The 12,778-nt window shown below is 43.9% G+C and overlaps 1 protein-coding gene across 5 annotated transcripts in view; it reads left to right on the forward strand.

The window, feature by feature from the left end:
• The window catches only part of tmem63c (transmembrane protein 63C), a 218,466-nt gene that overhangs the window by 153,960 nt on the left and 51,728 nt on the right, over window positions 1–12,778 (forward strand). For all 5 annotated transcript variants that reach the window (XM_069915866.1, XM_069915868.1, XM_069915870.1 and 2 more), the window contains one exon: window positions 1,131–1,264. In XM_069915866.1, coding sequence (XP_069771967.1) covers window positions 1,131–1,264 — 134 coding nt within the window. The remainder of the gene's footprint in view (window positions 1–1,130; window positions 1,265–12,778) is intronic.

Genomic DNA, 12,778 nt, shown 5'->3' on the forward strand with positions numbered 1-12,778 from the left:
TGGTTTGATTTACCAAAGAGCCACCCCTCACATCTTCCTATTCCTTGGCCCAGCTTCCCAAATATAACATAGAACACACAAAGCACAATACAGGCACATCGGCCCTTGATGTTGTGCCGACCCATATATTCCTTAAAAAATACTAAACCCTCCAGGCAACATCCTGGTAAATCTCCTCTGCCCCCTCTCCACAGCTTCCTGTAATGAGGTGACCAGAACTGAACACAATACTCTAAGTCTGGTCTCACCAGAGATTTGTAGAGTTGTAACAGGATCTCTCTGCTTCTGAACTCAATCCCCTTATTAATGGATCCCAGTGCCCCATCAGCCTTCTTAACAATCCTATCAACCTGTGCTGGATGTATGGATTTGAACCCCAAGGTCCCTCTGTTCATCCACATTCTTAAATAACCGACCTTGAACCTGTACTCAGCCTTCTGGTTTGTCCTTCCACAGTGCATTACCTCACACTTATCCGGATTGAACTCCATCTGCCTCTTTTCTGCCCAACTCTGCATCCTGTCTATATCCTCTTGTAACCTTCGACAATCTTCAGCTCCATCCACAACTCCTCCAACCTTCGTGTCGTCCGCAAACTTATTGACCCATCCTTTCACCTCTTCATCCAGGTCATCTATAAAAAATCACAAAGAGCAGGGGTCCCAGAACAAATCCCTGCAACACTCCATTCGTCACCGACCTCCAGACAAAAAACTTTCCTTCCATGACTATTCTCTGCTTCGAAGTTCCATTGATCTTGTGCCTCAAGACTTTCTGAATGAGTCTCTCTTGGGGGACTTTGTCAAATGCCTTGCTGAAATTCATGTCGACAACATCTACCACCCGACCCTCATCAATTTCTTCTGTTACCTTCTCAAAAAATTCAATAAGGCACATGAGATATGACCTTCCTTTCACAAAGCCATGCTGACTATCTTTGAGTAGACTGTAGAGCTGCCAAATGTAGGAAAAGGAGATGTTACATTGGAGAGAACCAAGTACGAAGCTGAGATGAGTGTCAAGGATGTAGCTGTCTGGGGTAACAGTAGTATGTGGCAGCCGGCAGCATAGAGTGTGATAAAGTACGTGGATGGCCATCATGTTTACCAGACACTCTTCTTCCATTGCAGGTGGATGCAGAGCAATACTACAGTGAATTGGAAGAGAAGCTCACCGATGAGTTTAATGCTGAGCGCAATCGCATCTCCATGAAGAGGCTGGGAATGGGCTTTGTGACCTTCCAGGATGAGCGGATGACGGCTGTGTGAGTGTGGGGGCAGGAGGTGAAAACAGTTCTCCCCCTGCTGACAGTCTGCAGCATTTTAACTCTGAACTCACACCCATACCACCCACCATTTCATCCAGAAGGGCCACATCCAATTTCTTTCTGAGTATATGGAAGATACTGATCACCACAAGTTTCTGTGGTTGGGAGTTCCACAAGTTCACAACTCTGAGTGAAGAAGTTTCTCCTCATCTTGATCCTAAATGGCTTCCCTGTGACCCCTCGTTCTGGACTTCCCCAGCATCAGGATCATTCTTCCTGCATCTAACCTGTTTAACTCTGCCCTAGGAGACAGGAGGAGGGTAGATGGGTGACAGTAAGAAGAGGGAAAAGGAACAGGCAGGCAGTGCAGGGCATCCCTGTGGCTGTCTTCCTCAATAACAACTACAGTAGACCCCCCGCCCTTATCCGTTGGGTGCCTAAAACCACGGATAGTAACAAACCCTATATATACTGTTTTTTCTGGTACATACACTATGATTATAGTTTAATTTATAAATTAGCCACAATAAGAGATTAACAATAATAAAAAAAAGCACAATTATTAAAAATATTTTAAAAACAGTGTTACTTGAACACAAGCACTGCAAAACCATGACAGTCGATCTGATAACCAAGATGGCTACTAAGTGACTAGCAGCCGGGTAGCATATACAGCGTCAAAACGCTGGACAAAGGGATGGTTCACGTCCTAGTTGGGATGGCGTGAGATTTCAACAATATCCAACTTAATACTTATGAATTGTTTATTTCTGGAATTTTCCATTTAATATCTTCAAACCATGATTGACCGTGGGTAACTGAAACCGTGGAAAATGAAACTGTGGATAAGGGGGGAAACCACTGTATATAATTTTGGATACTGTTGGCTTGGGGGGGTCAACCTACCGGGCACAGGCCACAGTGATCAGGTATCTAGCACAGAGTCTGGACCTGTGGCTAAGAAGGGAAGGGAGGAGAAGAGGTGAGCTGTAATGATAAGGAATTCCATAGAGGGACAGATAAGAAGTTTTGTGGAAGAGATCGAGTATCCCAGATGATATGTTGCTTCCCTTGTGCCAGGGTCTGAGATAACTCGGATCGACTTCACAGCATTCTCAGGAGGGAGGGTGAGCAGCCAGATGTCGTGGTCCATATGTCTTCCTGCAGGAAGAGTTTAGGGAGTTAGGCGTTAGGTTGAAGGACAGGACCTCCAGGGTAGTGATCTCAGGATTAGTACCCGTGTCACGTGCTGGTGAGGTTAGAAATAGGAGGATAATGCAGCTTAACATGTGGCTAAAGACATGGAGCAGGAGGGAGGGCTTCAGATTTCTGGATCATTAGGCTCTTCCAGGGAAGGTGGGACCTGCTCTGATATGACAGTTTGCGTCTGAACCAGAGGGGGACTAATATCCTCATGGGAAGGTTTGTTAGTGCTTCTCTGGTGGACTTCAACTAGATTTGCAGAGGGAGGGGAACCAGAACGTCAGAGCAGATAGAGGAGTGGAGGAGGGAAAAGATGATGGGAAAATTACATGCGCCGTTAAAGTCAACGGGTTGTTCGTGGTGGAAATGTTTTCAGGTGCATCTATTTTACTGCAAGTATTGGAGGAAAGGCAGATGAGCTCAGAGCATGGATTGACACGTGGAATTACGACATTGTGGCCATTAGTGAAACTTAGTTGTAGGAGGGGCAGGACTGGCAGCTCAATGTTCCAGGCTTCCATTGCTTTTAGATGCGATAGAATGGGGGGGAGTGGGCGAAAGGGGGAGGAATGGCATTGCTCGTCAGGGAAAATATCACAGCTGTGCTCAGGCAGGACAGACCAGAGGGCTCATCTACTGAGACTATATGGTTGGAGCTGAGGATTGGGGAAGATATATCCACACTCATGGGGTTGTATTATAGACCACCCAATCGTCAGCAAGAATTGGGGGAGCAAATCTGTAGAGAGATGGCAGGAAACAGGAGGCTGTGATAGGAGCGGATTTTAACTTTCCACATATTGACTGGGCTTCCCATCCTGTGAAAGGGCTGGATGGCTTGGAGTTTGTCAAATGTGTTCAGAAAAGTTTTCTAAATCAATATATTGAGGTACCAACTAGAGAGAGTGCAATACTGGATCCCCTATGAGGGAACGAGACAGGACAGGTGACTGAAGTATGCGTAGAAGAACATTTTGGGTCCAGTGATTATAATGCGATTAGTTTCAAGTTAATTATGGAGAAGGATGTCTGGGCTTGGGTTGAGATTCTAAATTGGAGAAAGGCCAACTGAAGAAATGAGAAAGGATCTAGAATGTGTGGATTGAGAGAAGTTGTTTTCAGGGAAGGATGTGCGAGGTAGTGAAATTTTGAGAGTACAGAGTTTGTAGTTTCCTTTCAGGATTAAAGGCAAGGTTCACATGCACAGGGAACCTTGGCTTTTGAGGGATATTGGGGATCGGGTTCAGAACAAGAGAGATGTATAACAGGTATAGGCACATGGAGCAAATGAGGTACTTGAGGAGGATAAAAATGAAAGAAAAAACTCAAGAAAGAAATCAGGAGGGTAAAAGAAGACATGAGGTTGCTTTGGCGACAATGTGAAGGAAAATCCTAAGCGTTTCTACAGGGATATTAAGAGCAAAAGAATAGTAAGGGACGAAATGAGTCCCCTTGAAGATCAGAGTGGTCAGCTTTGTATGGAGCTGAAAAGAGATGGGAGAGATCGTAAATGTTTTTTTCATCAGTATTCACTTAGGAAACGGGCACAGAGTTGTGGGAAGTAAGCAAAACAAGCAGTGGGGACATGGAACTTACACAGATTAGAGGAGGAAGTGCTTGCCGTCTTAAAGCAAATAAGGGCGGAAAAATTCCCAGAGCCTGACAAGATATTCCCTCAGACCTTGAGGGAGGCTGGTGCAGAAGTTGCAGAGACTCTGGCAGAAATATCTAAAATGTCCTTAGCCACAGGTGAGGTGCCGGAGAATTGGAGAGTAGCTCACGTTGTTCCCTTGTTTAAAAAAGTAACCCTGGAAATTATAGGCCAGTGAGGCTGTGTTCAGTAGTAAATAAATTATTGAAAGGTATTGTAAGAGAACGGATATACAATTGCTTGGATAGTCATGGACTGATTAGGGGATAGTCAGCTTGGTAGGTCATAGTTTAATCAATCTTATAGAATTTTTGGTGGAGGCTACCAGGAAGGTTGACGAAGGAAGGGCTGTGGATATTGTCTACATGGGCTTTAGTAAAGCCTTTGATGTTAGTCAGGAAAGTTCAGATGCTACGTATTCATGGTGAAGTAGTGAACTGGATTCAACAATGGCTGGACAGGAGAAGCCAGAGAGTAGTGGTGGATGATTGCTTCTCAGACTGGAGGCCTGTGACTAGTGGTGTGGCCCAAGGGATCGGTGCTGGGACCATTATTGTTTGTCATCTATATCAATGATCTGGATGATAATGTGGTAAATTGGATCAGCAAGTTTGCAGATGACACTAAGATTGGGGGTGTTGTGGACAGCAAAGAAAGATTTTCAAAGCTTGCAGAGGGATCTGGACCAGCTGAAAAATGGCAGATGGAATTTAATGCAAACAAGTGTGAGGGGTTGGATTTTGGAAGGGCAAACCAAGAAAGGACGTACACAGTAAATGGTCGGGCACTGAGGTGTGTGGTAGAACAGAGGGATCTGGGAATACAGTTGCATAATTCCCTGAAAGTCATGTTATAGGTGGATAGGGTTGTAAAGAGAGCTTTTGACATATTGGCCTTCATAAATCAAAGTGTTGAGTCCAGGAGTTGGGATGTGATGTTAAAGTTATACAAGATATTGGTGAGGCCAAATTTGGAGAATTGTGTGCATTTTTGGTTACTGAACTAAAGGAAATATCAATAAGATAGAAAGAGTGCAGAGAAGATTTACTAGGATGTGACTTTAGGAACTGAGTTACAGGGAAAGGTTAAACAGGTTAGGACTTTATTCCCTGAAGCATAGAAGAATGAGGGGAGATTTGATAGAGGTGTTTAAAATTATGAGGGGGGTAGACAGAGTAAATGTAGGTCGGCTTTTTCCACTGTGGGTAGGTGAGATACAAACCAGAGGACATAGATTAAGGATGAAAAGGGAAAAGTTGAGGCGGAACATGAGGGGGAACTTTTTCACACAGAGAGGAGGGAGTGTGGAATGAGCTGCCAGCTGAGATGGTGATGGTCAATTTTAATATTTAAGAGGATTTTGGACAGCTACATGCATGGGAGGGGTATGGAAGGCTATGGGATTAGTCAAAAAAATGAATCAGCACAGACTTGAAGGACCGAAGGGGCCTGTTTCTGTGCTGCAGTGTTCTGTGGTTCTAATTTAATGTTACAGTGCAACATAGATCTCTCAACATCTCCATGCAGGTTGATAGGATAATTAAGAAGGCCCATGGGAGGCTGGGCTTCATTACTTGAGGGATTGATTTCAGGAGTTGTGAGTTCACGTTGCAGCTCTACAAATCTCTAGTGGGACCACACGGAGTATTGTGTTCATTTCTGGTCACCTCATTACAGGAAGGATATGGAAGCTATGGAGAGGGTGCGGAGGATATTTACCAGGATGTTGCCTGGATTGAATAATATGTCTTGTGAGGCAAAATTGGCAGAGCTGGGGCTTTTCTCCATGGAGCGAAGAAGGACAAGAGGGGACTTAAATAGAGGTCTACATAATTATGAGAGGCATAGATAGAATGGACAATTAGCACTTGCTTCCCAAGGCATGAATAGCAAACACCAGAGGACATCTGTACAAAGTGAAAGGAGGAAAGTTTGGGTAGAGAATGGGATAAAAAAATTTTTACACAGAGTTGTAGGTGCTGTGAATGCATTTCCAGGTGGTGGCTGGAACATAAGAGATTTTTGGATAGACACATGGATGCAAAAAAACTAGAGGGTTACGAAATAGGAAGGTTTTTTTTGTTAGGTATACAGTATATGGGTCGGCCCAACATTGTGGGACATAGGACCTTAACTGAACTGTCATGTTTTAATGTGAGGTTAGTATGAAATAAGCTTGTGTGCTGGAGTACATTGAGGTTAATTATAACCATATAACAGTTTACAGTGTGGAAACATTTTATTCTTTTTTCTGGCCATGTCGGCCTTTCAAGCTCACGCTGGTTCACTTGAGCAACTCAACCAGTTCCTCCCTCCCACTCTCCGCCCATAACCCTCCAACCCCTTCATATCCATGTACACATCCAACCTTCTCTTAAATGACAGAAAGGACCCTGCCGCAACTATCTCCTCTGGAAGATCATTCCATCTGTCACCACTTTCTGAGTGAAGAAGCATCCTCTAACATTTCTCCTAAAGTTTTCCCCCCTTACCAACCTCCCCTGCCCTCAGGGGAAGGAGTCTGTTTATGTCCAGTGTATCTCAGGTAGATGGTGTGGTGAAGAAGGCATTTGGAATGTTGGCCTTCATAAATCGGAGTATTGAATTCAAGAGGAGGGAGGTTATGATGGAATTGTACAAGGCATTGGTGAGGCCAAATTTGGAGTACTGTGTACAGTTTTGGTCACCAAATTATAGGAAAGATATAAACAAAATAGAGCGAGTGCAGAGAAGGTTCATGAGAATGTTGACAGGATTTCAAGGTTTGAGTTACAGGGAAAGGTTGTGCAGACTGGGGCTTTATTCTCTGGAGCGTAGAAGATTGAGAGGGGACTTGATAGAGGTGTTTAAGATTTTAAAAGGGACAGACAGAGTAAATGTGGATAGGCTATTTCAATTAAGAGTGGGGAAGATTCAAACTAGAGGACATGGTTTAAGATTGAAGGAGGAAAATTATAAGGGGAACATGAGGGGAAATTTCTTTACACAAAGGGTGGTGGGGATGTGGAATGAGCTTCCGGCAGACGTGGTCGAGGCGGGATCATTGGTTACATTTAAGGAAAGACTAGATAGTTACATGGATAGGAGAGGACTGGAGGGGTATGGACCGGATGCTGGTCAGTGGGACTAGGAGGGTGGGGATTTGTTACGGCATGGACGAGTAGGGCCGAACTGGCCTGTTCTGTGCTGTAAGTGGTTATATGGTATATGGTTATTCCCTTCATAATTTTAAATACCTCTATCAAATCCTCTCTCAACCATCTACATTCCAATGAATAAAGTCCCAGGCTCCTTAATCTTTCTCTGTACTCTAGATGCTGTAAATCTTCTCTGCACCCTCTCCACCTTATCTATAACCATTCTATAATTTGGAGACCAGAACTGAACACAATACTCCAAACCTGGCCTCACCAATGCCTTAAACAGTCGCAGCATCACTTCCCAGCTCCTATACTCTATAGTATGATTTATGAAGGCCAGCGTACCATATGCCTTCTTAACCATCCTGTCTACATGAGAATCCACCTTCAAGGAACTCTGTACCATAATTCCAAGGTCCCTCTGTTCCTCTGCATTCCTCAATGCCCTCCCCTTAACTGCATATGCCCTATTCTGGTTATTTTTTCCAAAATGCCGCACCTCGCACTTATCTACATTAAATTTCATCTGCTATCTTTCAGCCCACTTTTCCAAACAAACCAAATCTTTCTGTAATCCAAGAAAACCTTCTTCATTATCCACCACTCCCCCTATTTTCATATTGTCTGCATATTTGCTTACCCAGTTAACCACCCCCTCCTCCAAATCATTAATATAAATGATAAACAACAAGGTACCCAGCACCGATCCCTAAGACACACCGCTCATCACAGGCTTCCATCCTGAGAGACATTTGTCCACCGTGACTCTCTGCTATCTTCCAGGCACCTCTGAACCCATCTCACTATCTCTCTACTAATCCCTAGTGACTGAACTTTCCTTATTAACCTTCCATGCAGAACCTTAACAAAAACCTTACTAAAATCCAAATAGATCACGTCAACCGCCCTACCTTCATGCACTTTTTTGTCACCTCTTCAAAAAACTCAACAAGATTCGTCAAACATGACTTTCCCTTCACAAATCTATGCTGGGTGCCCCTGATCAATCCCTGCCTATCCAAATATTTGTACATACTATCTCTAAGAATACCCTCCATAACTTTCCCCATAACCGAAGTTAAACTTAATGGCTGATAATTACTTGGCTTCACCTTATGTCTTTTTTAAACAATGGAACTACATTTGCAACCCTCCAATCCTGCAGCACCAGACCCTCCTCCAGTGATCATTGAAAAATCACTGTCAGTGCCCCGCTATTTGACTTCCCTTAATGTCCTGGGAAAAATACCATCAGGACCAGGAGACTTATCCTCCTTTATTGACCCTAGAAGCTCCAAACCCCTCTCTTTACTAATCCCCATCCCCTCCATAATTAAGCCATTGGCCTCACTTGTCCCATATAGCCCAATGTCCCTTTCCCTTGTGAATACAGATGAGAAAAAAAATCATTCAATATCTCTCCCATCTCATACATTTTTTCACATAGTCCACCGGTCCCATCATCCAGTGGACCTACTCTATCCTTAACCCTCCCTTTACTGTTCATGTATCTGTAAAAACCCTTAGGATTCACTTTCACCTTATTAGCTATGGACACCTCATACTTTCTTTTTGCCTTTCAAATTTCCCTCTTAAGGTTCTTTCTGCAATCTAAGTAACGATCTCACATCTCATCAATCTTTCGTTTCTTATATTTACCATAGGCCTCCCTCTTCTCGAACCAACTTCCTAATTTCTCTAGAAAACCATGGCTCCCTTGAACTTTTGGTCTTGCCTTTCATCTGGACTAGAACATAAAGATCCTGAACTCACAAAATCTCACCTTTAAATACCCTCCAATTTTCCTCTACATTCTGTCTGGCAAAAAGATCAGCCCATACAACTCTCTGCAAATCCCTTCTCATTTCTTCAAATGTGGCCTTCCCCCTACTCGAAGATCTTCAACCTCGGATCCGACCTATCCCTTTCAATAATTAAATTAAAGCTAATGGACCCATGATAACTGGATCTGAAGTTCTCCCTAACGCTCACCTATTTCATTCCCTAACAGGGAATGCTCCACCTCTAGTGGGCACCTCCACACACTGTTGCAAAAAAGCAGTCCTGAACACATTGTATAAACTCTAAGCCATCCTGCCCACTCATTGACCGTTTCCCAATCTATGTTAGGAAAATTGAAATCCCCAACCAACACCACCCTATTCCTACTGCACATTTCAGCTATTTCCTTGCACATTTGCTCTTCTAGTTCCCTCTCCCCATTTGGAGGCCTATAATATACCCCCATAATAGTAACCTCACCCTTCTCATTTTTCAGTTCTACCCAAAATGCCTCCCTCAACAAGCCCTCCAGTCTATCTTGCCTCAGCACCGCTGTAATATCCTCCCTGACAAGTAATGCCACACCTCCCCCTCTTACGCCTCCAATTCTGTCATATCTAAAGCAGCAAAATCCTGGAACAGTCACAATCCTCCTTCAACCACGTCTCGCTAACGGCCACAACATCATGACGCCACGTGTCAATCCACACCTTTAACTCATCCAACTTCCTTACAACACTCCTCGCATTGAAATAAATACATATCGGAGATCACCCACGTCCTACCTTCCGCCTATCACCCTCTCTACTGTTCTCACAATTGTCATTATAGCATCTATTCATTACTTCCTATCATTCCACCCCCAACTTATGTGAATATGCTTTTTTCCTTTGCCTACAAACCCTCTCTCTGCTGTCCTCCCTTACTTGAAACCCTGTCTCCAATTATACTAGTTTAAAGCTCCCCTGGCAGCCCTAGCAAATACCCCCGCCAGGAGACTGGTCCCTCTGGGATTCAGATGTAACCCATTGTTACAGTATAGGTCCCATCTCGCCCAAAAAAGGTCCCAGTGGTCCAAGAACTTGAATCCCTGTCTCTAACTCCACCCTTTTAGCCACATATTTAACCTCCACCTGATTCTATTCCTGCCCTCACTGTCACGTGGCACAGGAAACAATCCAGAGATTACACCCTTAGTGGTCCTTCTTCTAAGCTCCCTACTAACTCCCTATATTCATTCTGCAGGACCACTACCTCCTTCCTTCCAACATCATTAGTACCCTCCCCTTTTAGGATGTTCTGGACACGCATAGATACATCCTGGACCCTGGCACCAGGGAGGCAAACCACCATCCGGTTTTCTTTATTGTGTCCACAAAAACCTCTATCAGTCTCCCTGACCTTTTCCTCCTATCCCTACCTTTCTGAACTACAAAGCCTGACTCTACACCTCTGCCTTCCTTAGACTGACTATCCCCCTCCTCAGTACTCAAGGAGGTTAAAAAAAGAGGAAGTGCTGGATTCCTTAAAATCCTTCGGATTGATAAGTCCCGGTGCCTGGACAAGATACACGCCAGATTATTACAGGAAGAGAGGAAAGCGATAGCTGGGATGTAGGCAATGATCTTTATTTCCTCCTTGGCCACAGAGAAGGTGCTGGGAGAATGGCTAATGTAGACCCCTTGATTAAAATAGGTAATAAGGAGAATCCTGGGAATTATATGTTTTACATCAGTATTGGGCAAACTATTGGAGATGATTTACAAGCATTTCGAGAAATACAGTCTTCTCAGGGATAGTCAACATGGATTTATTAGGGGAAGGTGGTGCCTCACGAGCCTAATTGAGATTTTTGTGGCAGTAATAAAAGAAATTGATGAAGGTAGAGCGGTGGATGTGATGTATATGGATTTTAGCAAGGCATTTGTCAAGGACCTCCATGATCGTCCCAATCAGTAAGTCAAGATTCCATGGAACCTTGGCTGTGTGGGTTCAGAATTGACTTGTCTATAGAAAGGAGAGGGTAGTAGTGGGTGTAATGTATTCTACTTGGAGTTGAGTGACCAGTGGAGCTCCACAGGGATCTGTTCTGGAGCCCCTGCTCTTTGTGATTTTTATAAATGACCTGGATAAAGAATTAGAGGAACAGAATCAGAATCAAGTTTATTGTCATGAACGTGTCACAAAATTCATTGTTTTATGGCTGCAGAATTGTACATTACAGGTACAAAAGTTGCTATAAATTATGTTTCCTTAAATATCCTTTTTAAAAATAAATAATTAGTGCAAAATAAGAGAACAAAGTGGACTGATGTCCATAGATTAATTGTCCATTCAGAAATCTGCCATTCAGTGTTCGTCTTCAGGCTCCTGTACCTCCTTCCCGATGGTAGCAGTGAGAAGAGGGCCTGGCCTGGGTAGTGGAGGTCCTTGATAGAAGCTGCTTTCTTAAGGCACCGGCTCCTATATATGTCCTTAATTGAGCGAAGACTGATATCCACAATGGCACTGGCTGAGTTCACAACTCTCTGTAGTCCTTTCCTGTCCTGTGCGTTGGCACCTTCATTTCAGACAGTGATGCAACCAGTCAGAATGCTCTCCATGGTCCCCCTGTAGAAATTTGCAAGTGTTGGTGACATGTCAAATCTCAAACTTAATGAAGTATAGCCGCTGGTGAACTTTCTTCGTTATTGTATCGACATGGAGATCCAAGGATAGGTCTTCAGAAATGTTGACACCCAGGAATTTGAAGTTATTTACCCTCTCCACTGCCGACCCCTTAATGAGGACTGGTTTGTGTTCTTCTATACTTTCCTGAAGTACACAATCAGTTCCTTAGTTTTGATATCACTGAGTACAAGGTTGTTGTTGTGGCACCAGAGGGATGGGTCAGTAAGTTGGCAGATGACATGAAGGTTGGAGGTGTGTATAGGGTTCAGGGTTGTTGTAGGTAACAAGAGGATATAGACAGGATGCAGAGTTGGGTGGAGAAGTGGCAGATGGAGTTCAAACCAGCTAAGTGTGAAGTGATACATTTTGGAAGGACAAACATAAAGACTGAGTACAAAGTTAATGGCAGGATTCTTAACAGTGTGGAAGAACAAAGGGACCTTGGGGTCCAAATCCATAGATCTCTCAAGGTTACCACACAGGTTGATAGGGTAGTTAAAAAAAGTCTTATGGTATGCTGGCATGCATCAGTCGGGGGATTGAATTCAAGAACCTTGAGGTAATGTTACAGCTTTGTTAAACTGGTTAGTTGGAGTATTGTGTTCAGTTCTGGTCACCTCATTACAGGAAGGAAGTGGAAGCCATGGAGAGGAGGCAGAGGAGACTTACCAGGACGTTGCCTGGATGGAGGAACGTCTCTTATAAGCTAGGGCCTTTCTCTTTGGAGTGAAGAAGGATGAGAGAAGACTTTATAGAGGTCTACAAGATTATCAGAGGGATAAATGGGATGGACAGCCAGCACCAGAGGACAAAGCGAGTGAAGGAGGAAGGTTTAGGGGAGACATCGGTGGAGAGTTTACACAGAGTTGTGGGTACCTGGAATGCCTTGCCAGGGATGGTGGTGTGGGCTAAATCATGAGGGGCATTTAAACAGCTTTAGACAGGCACATGGATATAAGAAAAAAAAGCGGGGCTATGGCTGAGGTAGGGAAGGTTTGGATTGTTGAGTAGGCTTATATTGGTCAGCACAACATTGTGGGCTGAAGGGCCTGTACTGTGGTGTAA

Source organism: Narcine bancroftii, chromosome 2 (genome assembly GCF_036971445.1).
Source record: "Narcine bancroftii isolate sNarBan1 chromosome 2, sNarBan1.hap1, whole genome shotgun sequence".
In the NCBI taxonomy this organism is placed as follows: domain Eukaryota; kingdom Metazoa; phylum Chordata; class Chondrichthyes; order Torpediniformes; family Narcinidae; genus Narcine; species Narcine bancroftii.